The 19,753-nt window shown below is 38.1% G+C and overlaps 1 protein-coding gene across 5 annotated transcripts in view; it reads left to right on the top strand.

The window, feature by feature from the left end:
• aplp2 (amyloid beta precursor like protein 2) overlaps positions 1–19,753 on the top strand; it is a 90,537-nt gene that overhangs the window by 50,006 nt on the left and 20,778 nt on the right. For 4 of the 5 annotated variants that reach the window (XM_039647378.2, XM_039647380.2, XM_089135340.1 and 1 more), the window contains exons 4-11: positions 6,573–6,685; positions 9,491–9,735; positions 11,869–12,074; positions 13,669–13,836; positions 17,435–17,565; positions 17,696–17,770; positions 17,856–18,014; positions 19,426–19,554. In XM_039647378.2, coding sequence (XP_039503312.1) covers positions 6,573–6,685; positions 9,491–9,735; positions 11,869–12,074; positions 13,669–13,836; positions 17,435–17,565; positions 17,696–17,770; positions 17,856–18,014; positions 19,426–19,554 — 1,226 coding nt within the window. The remainder of the gene's footprint in view (positions 1–6,572; positions 6,686–9,490; positions 9,736–11,868; positions 12,075–13,668; positions 13,837–17,434; positions 17,566–17,695; positions 17,771–17,855; positions 18,015–19,425; positions 19,555–19,753) is intronic. The other variant, XM_039647381.2, reaches the window with a different exon arrangement.

A 19,753-nucleotide genomic window follows, 5' to 3' on the forward strand; every position in this document is an offset into this window, starting at 1 on the left:
TAATTTAGGATAGTTTGGGTGGTTGCTAGTTTTACTTCTGTCTTTCCACATCTCTGATTCCTTTAAATAGTAACAGCGCATTTCTTCGCAACAAGCCCCATTATTCGAAGTGATTTTAATCATGTCTGTAACACAGATTGTCCACTCTTAGGAAAAAATGATTTTTACTATATTTTATTCCAAAAAGGTTCCAGAAATGTTCTAAATGATTGTTCTAAATGTTCTAAAAATATTTACAAGCTGTTTAATTCATAAAATTAAAATTAAAAATGAATTAAACCATATCCATAAAATGATATATGAAGCGCTTAATGTTCTATACAAGTCACAGACTACTAATGTTTACTGCAAACCTTTAAACCTAATCAAATTATGAGGAATCATAATATCGATGCTTGCCTTGGCAAACGCCACTAAAATGTGGGTGTTTTCTGGCCACAGGTGGTGATGACTTCTGCTGCAGTCAAGGACTAGATGTATTCTGTGTCTGGAAAAGCACCCCCTAGTGTTTAAAGGGTCACTCCACCTCTGGAAAGATGAATGTGTATTTAAAATGGGTCATTTATGTAGAAGAAATGTGAAATTATTTTTGAATTTGGAGCTTTCTAGACTGAGAAAAGCTAGAAAATGTATTTTTGGCTTATGTGGATGAGAGACAACAACTCCCAGAACGCACTTGCTTCACTGCCCTAGGAGGCCACGCCTACTGGTAACAGAGCGCAGTAGTTAAACAACAAGTCTAGGCTACTAGTGAGTCTCCGTGATGAGTCTGCCCGAAAATGTGTTTTGAGATCGCCCAAAATGTCCAGGATTCGGCTTTTGCGTTCTACAGTCGCTTTTCATCATGTTTACTGTGGCGAGCGGGACGAGTGAGGGCCGCGGGAGAACGACGCGAGACCGGTGGCGTGATTACCGATGAGCGACACCTGTGAGACGCACCGGTCTCGTATCTCTCACGGAGGAGCAGGAATTTTCTTAGCAATGTTAAAACGCACGTCAACTGATCACTTGTTTAGCGTTCATGTAAACACTACATTCAGATTCACCAATCAGAATGAATTCAGTTAGATTGAAACAAAAGCTGCACATGTAAACAATGAATGGCGACTGCAGAAAGTAAAACCTGAATCCCGGACATTGACGGCCGGACAAACTTTTCAAAAAGTTTCTGCCGGTGAAATCAAACGCACTGGCGCTGATCTGTGATTGGTCTGTTAGTGCATTAGGCCCAACCCCCTGTGGGCGGGTTTGAAAGGGTGGGATCTAGTGCTTGTAATCTTTACAGAAACCCCCCTCTTACACTTCCTCTTACAATGACGTAAAATGACTATTTTTGCATCATTGTAGGAGGAAGTGAAAAGGGTAAATAGCAGATTTCTCTCGTCTCAGGGGAAAATGAGAGTGTTGCACGACCTTTCAATAGTATGACTGGGTTTCTAACAATGGAAAGCTTGATGCAAATGGGTGGAGTGTCCCTTTAAGTAGATTTTCCTCTTTAGGCACATTTGTAACCTTGAATTGCTGTCGGTACATCAGTGAGACTCACTCATGTTCGGTTTTACCTTGTGTCCTCACCTCTCCACTCCCTCTGGGGTTTTACCACTGTTATTAATGTGGAGATTTCATTGTGATTCAGCAACATTCTGGCCTCTGGAGTTTAATTAGGGAGAGTGATTTGTTTTGGTAGTGTAATGCAGTGAAGTGGGCAGTTCGTCTGTGTCTCTGTCTTTCACCGCAGTGGAAACCTTAAAGAAACCTGTGAATATGTTGGGGCTTGATCTTTGCGGATTATATTGTCTCTAGTTGCATCCCTTTCAAAAGTTTCTCTGATGCATGCTCTTAAAGGAATATTTGACCCGTTTGACTTAGTCTTTCAGTCTGTGTTTCCTTGATCTTTTTAGTTTGTTTCCTCAAACTTAAGATAAGGAGGTATATATGACAACAGTATAATTACGTCCACGAGCGAAAATTCAAGAGTTCTCCGAGCTCGTCTGTTCGACTGAGAAGCAGAGCTCATGTTTGACCATTAGCTCTTCACTTTCAAGCACTGGATTGATTCATTTCAGCCAAGGTTAACTCCTAATGGGCAGTCAGCAGATGGTTTCCAGTATTTTGTTTGGGTTTGTTTAGTTGCTGAGCGTTTCACTCTTTAGCCTTAATAGTCCTGAATGATACAAATACAAGGTAGTGCTGAGATAAACAGCTCTTTAGCTGGGAGGATTGTGCTACATCAACAGCAGCTCTGCTCCACTGAAACAGCTCTCTGAAGGTTAAACTAGTTCATTTGATGCTAGTGTTTCTGAAAACAGACACAGATGCGGGCAGATTCCATCCTGGCCGAAGCGTCTAGTCGATACAACTGGAGATAAAACGGAAAGAAGACGGGGAGATAATACTGCATTTAATGTGTAATAGTCATAAATCTTTGATGTAGGTCTGGGACAGAGCGGAGAAACTGGGCTATAAACGATGAAGTTGAAAGCAGCTGGCCTGAATCCTTTTGTGTCGTTCCTCTTTATATTTTTTTCTTACCAACTATACGCTTCTTTTCCAGCCTTTGTTGGATCATCTAAGAGTTTTTTGATCATGTCGTGAGCCTGCAGTTTGCCTTCACAAGTCAGGCGCTTAGTCAAATTTATGCACAGTTGTTTAGTATAAAATGGAAAATCAGGGATTACATGGGCGCACAAATGAGTCATCCCACGTCGTCCGCCTTTTTGGCATTTGAAAGCTTTTTTTTTTATATTCTTTTCATCAGTCACTCTTTTTTTTGTGTCTGACCCAAATAAATGAAATGATGTTTTGAAAGGAATTGTTTACCCAACAATGAAAATTAATTTGTTGTTCATCATCATTCTTCCAAACTAGTATGCCGTAATTTTGTCCAAGGAGCATAAACAGATAATTATTTTTTGAATATGCCAAAATGTGCAGTAGATAAAAGAGCAGTTTTTATCTGTCCTCCTTGACACATTTGTTTAAAATGCCAAAAAGTTTTAAAGTAAAGTCAAAATATTTATAAGCTTTTAAGCAATGCCTTATAACCATGTTTGTTTCAGGAATAATTGGATGGAACTTGGCTGAAATCTCAAGTGAGGTCAAAAATGTATAGTATTGTTTTAAAAATGTATTGTTGTCCGTATCCCACATCAATAGCTGCAAAAATGTTTTGCAAACTAATAAAGGATTATTAGGAACACCATACTAATAGTTAGTTTGACCCCCTTTCGCCTTCAGAACTGCCTTAATTCTACGTGGCATTCAACAAGGTGCTGAAAGTTGGACCATAGAAATGTTGGCCCATATTGATAGGATAGCATCTTGGAGTTAATGGAGATTTGTGGGATGCACATCCAGGGCACGAAGCTCCTGTTCCACCACGTTCCAAAGATGCTGTATTGAGTTGAGATCTGGTGACTGTGGGGGCCATTTTAGTACAGTCAACTCATTGTCATGTTCAAGAAACCAATTTGAAATGATTCAAGCTTTGTGACATGGTTCATTATCCTGCTGGAATTAGCCATCAGAGGATGGGTGGCCATAAAGGGATGGACATGGTCAGAAACAATGCTCAGGTAGGCCGTGGCATTTAAACGATGCCCAATTGGCACTAAGGGGCCTAAAGTGTGCCAAGAATACATCCCCCACACCATTACACCACCACCACCAGCCTGCACAGTGGGAACAAGGCATGATGGATCCATGTTCTCATTCTGTTTACGTCAAAATCTGACTCTACCGTCTGAATGTCTCAACAGAAATTGAGACTCATCAGACCATGCAACCTTTTTCCAGTCTTCAACTGTCCAATTTTGGTGAGCTCTTGCAAATCATAGCCTCTTTTTCCTATTTGTAGTGGGAAAAAGTTTTGTTGTTTTGTTAGATGCAATTAATCGATTTTACAGCCCTACATTATTATACTACTAAGTACATAGTAGTAAAAGACACCTAATATAAATTGTGACCCAAAATAGAATTGGAAATGCACATTAGCGTTGTGCTATTTAATAATTAAACGATGCTAAACTAAGCATGCAGCAAAATGTTGTCATGTGACAACATTCATTTGGAATGTTAGTTATTGTATAATGTCTATCGTTTTGCAAAGTATTTGAGCATTTCCCATTTCCTCTCGGGTGGTTGTAGAGGCAGAATGCTGCACTTCTCTGCCTCACTGCCTCGCTCTTCACATGATATCAATGCGATACCTCGTTTATTGCAGTCGAGCAGCCCTACCGACGCTGTCAGGACTTATTTTCTGCTTTTCTACTGCAGCTGTAAAATAAATAATGGTATTCCTGAATCACCCACACTGTTTTTTCAGCAGAGCAGATTGTGTTTGTAAACGTTCTGGGTTCAATACAAGTTAAGCTTTATCGACGGCATCTGTGACATGCTGTCGATTGCCACACAATTTTTTTTGACTCCCCCCTCAGCTTGTAAAAACAAGCAGAAATCGTTTACAGTAATGCACTCACAATGGAAACCTATTAGACAAGGCATAAAGTGCGCTTTTGAGTAGATAACCACATACTGTAGATGTGCAAGCATGAGACTACTGTGATCTGTTGTCATTACACTTATAACCAGTAAACCGTATGCGCAAGGGACATTGGAATGGAAGTTTTGTTCTGTGATGATCGACAGCTTGTTGCTTTGAAACCTTTACAGGTCTTAATGGCAAGAGCAGGTATTTAAACGCAGTGCAGAGTTTGATAAATAGGTTAATGTGAATAAGATGCTGTAAGGACTGTAGTTGATTCGGACCCTGTGGGCCAATGGGACGATATTTTTTGCATGTTTGAGTTTGAATTTAGTGTGTGGAGAGGCTTTGGTTTGAACTATGTTCTTTTCTATTTCAGGTTCTTTCTCCAAACCCTCTCATTTTCCAAAACACTGCCCTTTTCTTTCTCTCCTGTCCGCATTTCATCTGCTCTCTGGTTTCAGGCTGATTTGGCCCTAGGCCTCTTTTGTGGTCAAAGCTAAATGAGCAGTTTGTGGACAGTCACAATCCTCTTCTATTGTAAACAGACTTCTGGTCATTAAACGATTCAATCTCTCTCGTTCTGTCGTTCAGGCTCAGAGGTTGGATTGGCCTCCCAGCTGTCCTGAAATCAGTTGTGTAATAACTCTCCTGCATATGGCACACAATCCCATGCTGGCCTGTCTGATGGCATCTGAGCTCCTCAGCTGTCACTCACTTACTCACACGCTCCCTTTTGCCGTTTCATTTATACATTAACTATTGCTTAGTGTAAATTGATTTCCTTAAAGGCACAGTTCTCCCAAAAATCAACCCTAAAGAATAAAAATAAGGTTGAAAAATATCTTGCGTCAAAAAATGGATTATCAGTTTGATTTGCCACAAGTGATTTTACTAACTGTCTTCATTTGATGTGATTTATACAATAACATATAGGTTAATTAAAATTTAAAAATCAAAACTAAGACCGTAAACTAATAAACTTGAAGATTTTCGCATATTTTCTCTTTCATTGGCCAAAATTTCTGTGCATTCCTACTAGGCCTGCACGGTTCATTGAAAAAACCCCAATATTGTTAAATGGCCTAGTACGACTTTTATCAAATCACAAAGGCTGAAATTTAAATTAAAAGGGAGCTATGGAGGTTTTTTTTATAGCTTAACTGAACAGCTTTAGATTCATTGAAATGGTAATATGACTTTTTTCGAGTTGAATGGTGTTTAGATATTTTTACAAAAACGACCGGAAGTTGAAGCCGGCCGGGTGCCGCCATCTTGTAGCAGAACTTCACTTGAGTTAGCATTTCCATTGACTCCCATTCATTTTTGCGTCGCTTTGACAGCGAATAACTTTACATCTGAGGCGTTTGAAGACTCCATTTGTCCTTTATTTATTTCTTAAGAAACACAAAAATGTATAAAATGCTCCATTACCTTGTAGCTTATGTTATGGCCCGTAGAAGCAGTTTTTTGTAAAAGTAGGCTAACGATTGCGTCATAACCTCTGTCGCACAGTAGAGAGATTACCGTATGGACAGGAAGAGAAGCTCGCGGGCAATCGTACAGTTACAATTCGCCGTCTGAGATTATAGTGTCCAATATTTATATGGTTAAACGATGGCTGTGTCTCATATGACTTTGTTATTTGTACACTCATTGACTATACAAATCACAACATGTAAATAGGAAAATGTTTGCGTTATTTTGTCTATTGGGATTAGTATGCTTAGATTAGAAATTTTAAACTTGATATGAGCCAGAATTACACCGTTCTCTTTAAAGAACGCGGCGAGACTATTTGCTCTCTCTCTGCTGTGGACGGGATGGTGTGTGCACGCCAGATCTTTATTCTGTTCTTTTGGTACGGACCAGATGTCTGTTCAGATGCCACTTGCCCTAGTTGTAAAATGCTCATTATAGAATGCAAAAGACCATGTGTTGATGAATTATTGAGCTGTGTTGTTATTTGCTGTCTCAAATTTGCAATTCTGTTTTGTTAGTTGTTTTCTGTTTGCATTGTACCAGCTGCATGATGTTAAAGCCTCAGCCTTGCTAATAATCTGCGTGCTGCGTGTTTGTATGTTTTCAGTTGGGGAATTCGTGAGTGATGTCCTCCTGGTGCCAGAGAAATGTAAATTCTTCCACAAGGAGCGTATGGACATGTGCGTGAGTCATCAGCAATGGCACGGTGTGGCCAAAGAGGTAAGACATCATTTCCAGCTCCATAGACATTCACCACTAATTACATAGTACATGTACTCAACAAGATATGTGTCTGTCTACAATAAACGCAAAGATGCTATGCAAAGCATCAGAATTGTTGCCAATTAACATCAATTCGAATTTGATATACAGCTTTTTGAAGTTAGCTTTGAGACCAATGAGATTCGACATACGTAAGAGATCTTTAAGACATGGAAGGACCGTGTAAATTTGAAATTGGAATTCAGTAAATTGAATTGCTGAAAGCACAGTTACAATCGCCTCACTGAAATTTTCAGTGGTCGTTGGATGTTGTTGCGGCAACTCTCGACGTTTGGTCACAGTGTCAAAAACTAGGCCCCAGTAAAGTTACATTTTTTTTCAAATTAATATTTCATTCTAATTTCCTGAATTCTGTTTTAAAGCAGCACTATGTCGTTTTTTTAACCTTTATGATATTTTTCCAAAACCCTTGAGATGGTACATCGACTTACAATAGGTTGAATGACAGATCTGCCATAGTCTGACATGGTCTGTATCGCTTTTATTGGCACTCTGTAACTACAAAAAGAACTACAAAATTCGACTGCTTTACGGCATGCGACACTTCCCCCACTTTCTCAAATTCCAAACGCAAGAGCCCAACAAGCTTTTTTTTTTTACCTCTGTATGTTGTCATGGCTGAAGCAAGTATATCAATTATGTGAAACATTAGCCAATAGGCTAACGTTACTATAAAGACGCTGGCTTGTTAACGTGAGCTACGCGATCTTTTGACGTTTTCGCTTGTCAACAAATCCACGCGTGTATTCCCTAGTGCAACCATGACAGATTTTATGACAGTAGTAGAAGACAATACTGTTTCCCAACTGTAGGGGGACCCCGAGAGCAAAATTTAAAAAATAACAGAAGCAATTTAATTCATAAAACTTAACTAGCAGTTTGATAATTTACTAAAATGTTTATTAGACAAAAGTGCTGAATTCATTCACACAGACACGCTTCACGCTTTGAACATGCAGAATTACTATTTAAATCACAGACTTTTCACTCTTTTATATTCACAAACACTAGTCTATATCATGACGTGTTTATTTTTCAGCCCTACTTTTGATTTATTCATCCAAAATTTTACAAATTACGTGACATTTCGCGTTATACCGTAAATTCCATTTTCATGACTGGATTCCAAGATTCCATCCATGTTTTGCACATTGCTACATACAGAACATTTTTTACAGAACTTGTGCAAACCACTGCAATTTACCTTTACATCTAATGCTCCTTTAAAATTTGATGGATTTTCAATAGACTTGAGTGTCACGGTCTTATTCTCTCTCAGTCTTTCCTGCTGCATGCTTGACTCCTCACATTTCACCCTGATAACTGGATAAGCCGTACTGCTGTAATACTGATAATCTCTCTCTCTCACACACACACACACACACACACCTGGTCTTTTTACACTTACACTTACTCAGCTCACATCCGATATATCCTCTTTTTATAAACTTTCTTTTCAGTTTTCCTGCTATCTGCTGATCTGCTGTCTTTCTAATTTCTCATGCATTTTCACAGTTTTTTGGAGTGACAACTGCATTCATTTGGGCTTGAATTCTTTGTGTGCTATCCTGAGGTTGCGTGGATGTTTTTGATGTGTCTTTAATGCTAAAAACATCAATGAAGCATCTTTGCATAATAAGGAGACAAGATTTTGAGACACATAAACAACTGATCAAAAATTTGGGTTCAAAAGATTTCTCAATATTTTTGAAAGAAGTCTCGCTCACCAAACCAAAAATACAGTAAAAACAACAATATTGTGAAATATTACAATTTAAAATAATTTTTTATTTAATTATATATTTAAAAATATGATTTAATTGCTGATTTTCAGCATCATTACTCCAGTCCTCAGCGTCACATGATCCTTCAGAAATCATTCTAATATGCTGATTTGATGCTCAAGAAACATTTCTTATTATTGTCCGTGTTGAAAACAGCTGTGCTTGCTTTTATTTGAAATGTTCTTGGTAACAATAAAAAGGCTTTACTAGCACATTTTACAAATGTAATGCATTCTGCCTCAATAATACAACTGATTTCTTACTGACCCCTAATTTTTAAACAGCAGTACATCGTTCTTCCTAAAAATTCAATTTAAAAATACTTTATATATTTAATAGTCATCTGGTAAAACTTTTTTTTTTTTTGATAATGTTGAGAATAAATACTTTGCAAATTAAATGCACTTTGTCTCATTTTATTGATTATTTTTTCATTTTAACTTTGATTTATTTTGATGGGTGTTACCAAAAGATAAGATTCATAACAACTGAATAAATCTGAGGTTCACTTTGAGGATCTTGTCGTTCTCGTCTGCAAATAATAAAAGACAGTCCTTATAAACTGTATAGCAAAATCTCTAGCAGGTGACGCATTTCTACCATCATACCTACTACTCCTTGTGCAAACTAGTTTTTGAACATCGCAGATAGATATTGTCTTTCTTCCTGAATCCATTTGGATGCAGAATGCAGAACCAAATTTAGCTGCAGTGTGTACGTGGTCAGTACTTTTCGTACCGTAAATCACTCCAAGCTGCCGTCTATCATTCTCTGTGTGTGCATTGTGAAAGCATCTCCGTGCGCTGACTCCACTGATCCTGGGACAGACATTTAACAGATCTGCTGAATTTCTTCGGGCTGTTCTTGCACAGCAGACTGGCCTTTCAAACCACATTTGCTCTAATTGAATCGGATTTCTTGACTCTCTCTCTGTGTGCGTGTGTGTCTCTCTCTCTAGGCCTGTTCTAAGGGAAGCATGGTCCTGCACAGCTACGGCATGCTGCTTCCCTGTGGCATCGATAAGTTCCACGGCACTGAATACGTCTGCTGCCCGTCTACTCGTCCCGAGGAGCCCGTACCTCCTGCTTCACCCTCAAAAGAGCTTGATGACGAGGATGAAGATGATGAGAATGAGGAGGTGGAGGAGCCTGTCATTGAGGATGAGGATGAAGAAGATGAAGATGATGAAGCAGTAGAGGAGAGGTAACGTGGTGGTAGTTGACATGCATGTGGTCTTTCTCAACTTTCTCGAGTTTGGTTTCTTAGTCCAATGTTAGTTTGTGGTTTCTTAGTTAATTTACCTTTCATTTATCACAATTTACCTTGCGCTATCAACAAGAAAACTAAATTCTAATATTTTTGCTCTAATTCGGATGGCCAAAGCAACTCCGCTATATTTCGGCGCCAACAAATCATCATTAAATAAAATCTCAGGCGTGGAGGTCCAATTTAAGACACCGACTCATTCACTAAACTTAATTAATTATCAATTATTTACATATCCATATTTCTAAAAAATGGGCACAGCCTATCCTGAGCGCCCCTGGCAAATTTATCAAAGGATGATGCATCAGTATGACTGTGACCTGTCGTGTCTTATCATTTGAGAAGTACAGTAGTAGCTGAAAAATTGTATGTGTGAGAGCATACGCCGTGTGTGTGCGTTTGTGTAGGATAAATTAAGTTGGCCATCTGGATATTTTCGAGTGCCATGCCTTTGACCTCTGACAGCTGTTTGATTCACTTCCATAAATCATAAAACTTCCAACCTGTTCTCCTCCCCTCCCTCTGTTTTTCCAGATTTTTCTTTGGATAGTTCATCTAAAAATCATTTTTGTCATCATTTACCAGTGTTATTTTAGTGTCATTGATGTACTATTATAGTTTTTTTTTTTATGTTTTGAATTGGAATTTATTTTTATATTTTCAATATATCAATATTTCGGTAACACTTTACAATAAGGTTCATTAGTTAACATTAGTTAATGTATTTACTAACATGCACTAACCATGAGCAATACATTTGTTACTGCATTTGTTCATCTTTGTTAATGTTAGTTCATGAAAATACAGCTGTTCATCATTTGTTCATGTTAGTTCACGGTGCATTAATTAATGGTAACAAGATTTTAATCAAGTATTAGTAAATGTTGAAAATAACATTAACAAAGATTAACAAATGCTGTATATGGTGCTATTCATTATTAGTATTAACTAATGTAGTTAACTAATATTAACTAACGAACCTTATTGTAAAGTGTTACCAATATTTCAATATATTTCAGTGTGTAAGATAGCTGTTTGTGAATGTAAATATTCTGCAAAGTTGTAAAGTTGAAAGCGCACGTTGTCTCCGAAAAGAAAGAATCGACTCTGAACCGCCTAAACAAATTGTTTGTATTTGTTTATCGTATTTGACTGCGTGATAGCTCCACGTATAATAGATGCACTTCATTTTAAAGGTTTAGCAATTTTTATGTTTGTCATTTGTTTACATTTAAAAAAATGATTTAATTATTAAAAAACTCTAGTTTATTTAGTTTTAGGCTAACACTTTCATTTATTAACAATAGGTAACTACATTAGTTAAAGTTACTTTTGCTAAAAAAAACTTTTGCTGATAATTTACTCACCCCCATGTCATCCATATCCATGTCTTTCTTTCTTCAGTCGAAAAGAAATTAAGGTTTTTGATAAACATTCCTGCATTTTTCTCCATATAATGGACTTCAATGGGAACCAAACGGTTCAAGGTCAAAAAGACAGTTTCAGTGCAAACTGCAAACTGTTCAAAGGGCTTTAAACGATTACAAACGATAAATAAGGGTCTTATCAAGCGAAACGATCACTCATTTAAAAATTTTTTTAAAATGTTTTATAAGCTCAAATGGTAGCCTTGCTCTGTTCGTCACTTTCCTGTTCAAACTCGTTCATCAAAATGAACAAATCTTTTCCCGAGTCAACTCGTTCATTTCGTTCCGTTGAATGAGCCAAATGACACGAAAAAAGATTAGTTCAAGACAGATTACTAGTTTCACAGATTACAGTGTTTTTATGGTTTATGTATTAGTTAACAATAACCCTGTCATTTACTCACCCTCAATTCTTTCCAAACCCGCATGACTTTCCAGTGGATCACGGCCTAAATTGTGAAAAATATAAAAACACATTGCCAATTTAAAGACATTCAATATAGTTACTTTATTTAAAAGTGTGTTTTGACGGTTATACTATTTTAAAGGAGTGGGATGTTGTTTGGGGTGCTGCTTCTGTTTAAATGAAAGAAAAAAAGCGAAAAGACCAAAGATTTAAAGTTGTGTCTTATCTCGTTTTTAGCGAGCCTGTTGCCAACGAGCCGCCCACTCAGGAGGACACGGCTGAAGAAGAGGAAGAGCAGGAGGATGACGGAGATGAGGAGGACTACCACTACGTGTACGAGGATGAAGAGGAGGACCGAGACAGTGAGGAAAAGGATGAGAAGAAAGAGAAAGCTGTCGTCCCAGAGAGCCAGGAAAATGACAAAACTCTGCAGGAAGTGGAAGGTCAGTAACACTCTGTTTCCTTTATTTATTTCCTGACTGTCACAATGCGTCCAATTACAGCAACTCATTTGATGCTTATCTCTGGTCCTGTTCTGTAGAGGCTTACAGTTATTGACTTTTTTTTTTTTTTTAAAGTTATATCTGACTTTAAGTATACCCTTTATTGTTTGCTATTGTCTGCACACCCTATATAGCGCAACAGTCGGGTTCCAGAAGTAAATTTTGAATTATATATAATGTTTAATGCTTGCAAGATTAAGTATAATATAATAAGATATATTACACTGTTAAAGCCACACGTCAGACACAAACTTTTTTTTAATCTGCATGCTATAGCCAGAATGACATTATTCAGAATCCTGTTAAAGATGAATTCACCAATCAGAGAAGTCGCTGTTACCATGGAAACAAAATTATGGTAGGGCTCAGCAGTGCCCACTGGTCATGAAACATGTAATCAATTGAATTTCCCTACGCTCTCAAACTTGTTATACATTTGTATGCAACTGAATATTTTACAGTGAAGTTCACTGGTTTTATACTAAAAGGCTGTTTATAATTAAAAATATAACTATAAAGTTTTTATAATCATTCTAGTTATTTAAGGACAGCGAAGTCCACATCACGGCTATTGTCAAACGTTATTGTCCATTGGAATGGAGGCTAATGTTCTTAACGTTATATTTATGTATGGAGAAAGTAAAAAGGAGAAAAATACGTCTGGAACCAAGGCCGCTGAAAAAGTGTGTGGCCACTATTGTGGGTGAACGTGATTTAACCAAGTCCAACATGTTACTGGAGCAACATTCCAATCAACCAATCAGATTTGAGGGACACATTTACAGTTGCTGCCAAGTTTAGGCACTTCTACATCAGTGTTATTCACCCATCATTCCCCTCTGATTTTAGGCAGAAGTATCGGTACAGTTAGGACCATAGATGTATATATATATATAAAGGCTAGATGTGTTACGGCGGAGTTTCCATCGTCATCACCGTCGGCCATCTTGTCACAGACAAGCTGATGTAAGATGAGTGGTCAGCACGAACACAAATACTCTTATCTCGTTCAAATCTTGACGGATTTACAAACGGTTTGGTTTCTTACAAACGTTATTAACGTGGCTATAATTATCTGGATGATTATTTATTTATACACTTTTTATTCATAAGTATGCAGTGTCATAACTACATCTCTGACGTTTATAACAAAACAAACTATTTGAAAATCGGTAGAAAATTGAGCAAGTTATGGTCATTTAAATAGTATGTGTACCATTAACGCAATGTTACGAGTGAGCGAGCTGCCTGTGACAAGATGGCCGCCAGGTGCAGACGTCGACCTCCATTGGCCAGCAGCGTGTACGACATATCTAGCCTATACATATTTAGCGAAATCTAGCGATATCTCGACATGTCTAGCGATATCTAGATATCTATGGTTAGGACTACATTTTCAGACAGGAATGTTGCTCCAGGATCAACAAAACATATATCTAGGAACATGTCTGTCTTGGCAAAATCACTACTGATCATTACTGATTGCTGCCCCTGGTGGCTGGAGGCTCTAACTGCGCCTCCCCTCCTGTGTTAGCTGTGTGTTCTCTGGAGGCGGAGACCGGCCCCTGCCGTGCCTCTAAGCCTCGCTGGCACTTCGACATACAGCAGAGGAAGTGTGTGCGCTTCATCTACGGAGGCTGTGCCGGCAACCGCAACAATTTCGACTCGGAGGAGTACTGCATGGCCGTGTGCAAACGTTTGAGTAAGTCACGCTCGTCATCAAGGACTCCGCCCCCTTCTGCTCCACCCTGCTCCTTCTCCTTGCTTTCTCTCACAATACTAACACTGTGTTAGTGTACCTCAACAGCCTGCTTTAAAACGAATTTGCAGCCTTTGAAAACGAATGTTTGAGACTTAAAATTCTGATTGGATGAGCCGCAGTCATTCATTACAATACGTTCTACACCAGTGTAATTCTCTGCGTTGCTTTACAACCGTGAACATTTTTGCTGGCTAATTAATGACTAATTTTATTATTTATTTGCCAGACAATTTTTTTTTCACATTTTAAAAAGCATTGATTTATTGTAATTATAATTATTATTACTGTTCTTCTTCTTATTAGTTAGTTTGTATTTAATTAAAAACAACAATAATAGTTGTAGGAATAAATGTATTTCATTATTGGGTATTATTTATTTTTATGAATTTACATGATTTAATTATTATTTATTTAAATTATTATTATTTATTTAAATTGTTTAATTATTTATTTATTATTTTTATTTAATAATCATTAGGGGTGTAACGATACCCTCATGCACAATTCGATACATATCACGATACTGAACTCACGATTTGATATTATTTGGTAAAAGGTTTACCAAAAATATACTGTTGATTAAAATGCTAAATTTGATATTACATTGTCTGTGTAAATGAATAGACTTGGACTTGGTGCTTATAACCCAAGGACAATGGGGACACCAGAATAACAATATTCATAATTCTGAAGCTGAAATTACAGAGTTATTGTAGATGAATATGCTTGCACGCTTTCACTGACTAGATATATTTAAAATAATGTAACTTTTTACAGGTAACATCAGATATTTGGCATGATCAGAACCCACAAATATTCCCCCATTGCATTATTATACATTATAATCAACATTATATATAGTAGTTCAATGTATTATACTTACACTAAAAAAATTTATTTTGGGGGGACTATCCACGATACATATTGTTGCATTTTTGTATTGCGATATATTGTGGCACGATATATTGTTACCCCCCTAACAATCATCATCATTATTATTAATTTTCACAATCAATGCATTTTGTTAAAGCAAAACATCACCAGAGGCCGTGTGTTAATGAGTTAATCTGATTTAATTGAGTCTGTTCTTTTCCTGTTATTTCTGCTTGTGCGGTCCCTTTTTACGCCGTCTTTGCTTTGGTTAAGTCTTTTTTATTACTAATCTGCAAATGTATTGTATTTGTGTCATAGAAACCATCATCCATGTGTTCTTATGGCAATATGAACTGATGGATTTCATATGAATTTTTTTTATCACGATAACTTTCATCATTCAAGGTTTCTCCTGTCCTCTTATTAGTATAGGTGCTGTTAGTTCTAATCAATATGCATGTCTGATGTTGCCTTTTGTGCACAGCCTTATGGGAAGTCAAGACAGCCTTGTCATCTTTATACTAAGGAAAACTGATTTTATCTTGATCATAGCGTGCTGAGTTGAGCAGTAACTCTTAAGATAAATGCTAAGGGGGAGCAGTTCTGTCAGAAGAGCGCTTTTCAGAGGACAGGATGAAAGGAATGTGAAATGAAGGACTGTCTAGTTCTCTCAGAATCAGGGGAATTACAAACCCATCTCTAGAGTCATAGCTCTCTGTGGGATGCTTATTCTCCCCTGGTTTGGTTTTAGTGGTCTCGTTTTGTTCTGCTGCTCCTCCTTTGCTTTCATTGGACCTGTCTGTTGATCTGTCTGTAAATGTGTTTTAAAAAATTGGTCTCTAGAGCTCTTTTTTAAAAGATAGTGAGCTCCCTATAAGCCCCGATATACTTTTGTTCTTCGCTTTCATAATACGAGGAATTTGTTTTGGTGACAAAAGCTTCCACTGTACAAACAAAAGGACACAGATAATAAAAATAGAATAAATATGAAATAATATTTAAAAAATGGGGGTGAAAAGTTCTAAATACGTGAGAGGTGTTGCACTGTTAGCAAATCGCATATAGATGAATATGTAAATATCTGCTGCACACTTACTTTTCAATAAAAATAAACGCAACAAAAATGAGTGATGAGAAAACGGTAAAGATAGTATCTTTCATAGAGATGACCGTGTCATGTTTTATTCTGAGATGACAACCGGCTGAATGTATTTTATCCCCCTTATTACAAGGCTACTTGCCACATAAGTAAATAAGTAGGCACGAAATATTGATCCGAGTCAAAATAATATTTTATTAGGTCTTTAAACGCAAAGTCTCCGTGGAGAGAGCAGTTGCTCGCGCAGCAAGTTCAAACTAGATACGGTATACAGCGTTTTGCCACATAATGGGGATATTAACACAAAATGATGGGGATAAGAAATATTGATTTGAGATGAAACTGTTGGATTTTAAGATAAACGGGTACGATTTTAAAACGGTGTACAAAACAATAGTCACAAAATTGCAGCAGCTGCGTTTGTATGAAACGAGAGAGCGAGTCCACGATGCCAGATGACATCACAAAATATTGATTTGACTGAGTTTTAATATTTTATCAGTCTGTATGGTCTGTTTAAGGATAATTCATGCAATTTTATAGTATTTATTTGAAAGACCTAAAAAAGATTCATGTCTATCCTTGTATTATTCAGCTGGTTGAGATTGATATGGGATTTTAAAAGTAATTAAATACTTTTTAGAGAGAGTAATTAGTACAGTAATCTAATTACACTGTTGAAGAGGTCATTAGTAACTAGTAATTAATTACTTTTTTAGAGTAACTTACCCAACACTGATTATCGGGGAATAACACACCGCTGGATGGCATGATTGACCAATCAGAATCAAATATTCCACAGAGCCGTGTAATAACCTTGATTAACAACCTCGTAGCTCAAAGTAGGTCTATCTTTAAAGATTTATATAGTTCACTTTGAAATGAATTTTTTGATGTGTTTTAGCTTACCTCAAGGGCATCCAAGATGTAGGTGTCTTTGTTTCCACAGTATTTTCAATTTTTTATATTTTTAGGTCAAACCGTTCTTGTCTGTTCACCTCAAAGAGCAAGTCCAAATTAAACAGGCCATCAATGTGTACTTACATTTGCGAGTCATTAAATCATGTTTAATTTGGACTTCTCTGCGCATGCTCTTTGAGGTGGTGACCATAGACCTCCATTATATGACTGACAGACAAGAACGGTTTGACCTAAAAATACCTAAAAATTCGTTGGAAACATAGACACCTGCATCTTAGATGCCCTTGAGGTAAGATAAAACATATCAAAAATCAATTTCAAAGTGAACTATCGCTTTAAGTATGACGTTGCTGAGCTAACAGCTTCATACGGCAATAAACTCACAATGCATGACAAAATTTGGATATAAAACGTTTTCGCATAATTTTCAGTACTGAATAAGTACATTTCCCTCAACTCTGAAACTTTTCACTGAGCTTGTCGCAATGCATTATAGGATTGCAATTTCCACAAAGTAATCATGCTTTCCTGCCTTACGTTCTGTAGGTACGAGTCGAGCAACATCCTAGATTCTGCAGTGTACCCGTGATGCCTAAAAATGAATGTTTTGAAGAGGGCTTATATTCACACTATTCCTCTCCTCAGTGCCGCCCACTCCTCAACCCACAGATGATGTGGATGTGTACTTCGAGACCCCAGCAGATGATAAAGAGCACAGCCGTTTCCAGAAGGCCAAGGAGCAACTCGAGATCAGACACCGCAACCGCATGGAGAGGGTGAGTGAGAGGTCACAGTTACATTTAGATAAGAGAGTTGCCATGTGACCTACTGTTATGGAGTTGAGGTCCAGCCCTTATTTGTGTCACCAGAGCCCCAAGTTTTTTTTGTTTGTGTTGCTCCCATCAGGTGAGGAAGGAGTGGGAGGAGGCCGAGAGCCAGGCCAGGAACCTGCCCAAAGCCGAGAGACAGACACTGATCCAGGTAAACCTCAGCTTCCATGCCAGAGGACATCTCGTACAAGATGTGACTTGTTTATTTATGGTTTGTTTTATCATTCTCTCTGCAGCACTTCCAGGCTATGGTGGAGTCCCTGGAGGAGGAGGCAGCCAGTGAGAAACAGCAGCTGGTGGAGACTCACCTTGCCCGGGTAGAGGCGATGCTGAACGATCGGCGCCGTCTTGCGCTGGAGAACTACCTAGCCGCTCTGCAGGCTGATCCACCCAGGGTGAGACAACCAACAATGACCTTTTGCTCCGTTTACAAATGATATTAAAGGGATAGTTCACTTTGAAATTAATATTTTAGCTTACCTCAATGGCATCCAAGATGTAGGCGTCTTTGTTTCTGCAGTAGTTTCAATTTTGATATTTTAAGGTCGAACCTTTCTTGTCTGTCAAGCATACAATGGAGGTCTATGGTCACCACCTCAAAGAGCATGCACAGAGAAGTCTAAATTAAACATGATTTAATGACTCGTAAATTTAAGTACACATTGATGGCCTAAGACACGAAACGAGCGGTTTGTGTGAGAAAACGAACAGTATTTATATCGTTTTTACCTCTTGTAACCACAGCCACGTCCAAGTGATCTCGGGGCGCGGGCGCTTTGGTCTACGCAAGTGCTTAAAGTGATCTCTCGCACGTGTACATTAACTTTCATTGTGAAGATCAAAACATATTTAGATATACAGGAAATCGCAATGGAAGACGATTTCGATATAAATCAAAAGACGGCGTTGAATTTTTTTCTGCAACCGCGCGAGAGATCAATACCGGCGCTTGCGCAGACCGAATGCCTTCAGATCACTTTGACGTTTTTCATTTTGTCACACAAACCGCTCGTTTCGTGTCTTAGGCCATCAATATGTACTTACGAGTCATTAAATCATGTTTAATTTGGACTTCTCTGTGCATGCTCTTTGAGGTGGTGACCATAGACCTCCATTATATGACTGACAGACAAGAACGGTTTGACCTAAAAATATCAAAATAGTGCGGAAACAAAGACACCTACATCTTGGATGCCCTTGGGGTAAGCTAAAACATACCAAAAATGAATTTCAAAGTGAACTATCCCTTTAAAGGGGAAAAGGAACATGATTTCAAACCCGTTTGACTTCCATTTTTTTGGATGAAATCTGAGAGCTTTGGTGAAATTATGCAACGAGCAGGTTCTGTGAGTAAGTTAAAGAACTTTGACAGATAAATGCTTCCTTGAAGGATCATTGTCATCTCATAATGACCAGATTACACTTCTCATACTTAAGTCTCCAACGGGCGATGGTTGTCTTTCCCCCGTGCGGCGTGATTTAATGGTGGCAGATTACCTGTCCTCTATTATCCCGATGAAAGCTCATAACAGTGAGGGTGGCTTCACTTACTTAAGATATTAATTTGAATTGGGCACCTATGTAATGTTTAATCCCCTGAAATGATTTGCATGAAGAGAGCCAGAGCCGGACTTTCAGCATCTCTGCTAATCCCCTTGTTATTTCTCCGTCTTGCGGCTCTTTGATCCTAATGCTGATTCACGGATCAGCCAACTCATAAAGAAACGAAACGTCCACCTGACTCACCCTGCCTTTTATTTTCTCTCCTTTGTGGTCAATTTATCTCCTCACTCTCTGTCTCCACAGCCCCACCGTATCCTCCAGGCTCTGAAGAGGTACATGCGTGCCGAGAATAAAGATCGCCAGCACACCATCCGCCATTACCAGCACGTCCTGGCCGTGGACCCTGAGAAGGCCGCCCAGATGAAGTCCCAAGTCAGTCTCCCTTTATTGCTAAATCCAATGCTTAATTAGATATTTTCTCGCCTTATGCAGTTTTGTCCAATTTATAACAGTTTTACTTGCCTTTTGGTCCCTACTTGATATTCATAAGACCATTTACTGGATGATTTCCTGGTAACTGGTAAACTATAGTAGATGTCAGAGTAGAACATGTTCTTGATATTTTTCTTTC

Source organism: Pimephales promelas, chromosome 10, assembly GCF_988280905.1.
Source record: "Pimephales promelas chromosome 10, fPimPro1.hap1.1, whole genome shotgun sequence".
NCBI classification, from domain to species: domain Eukaryota; kingdom Metazoa; phylum Chordata; class Actinopteri; order Cypriniformes; family Leuciscidae; genus Pimephales; species Pimephales promelas.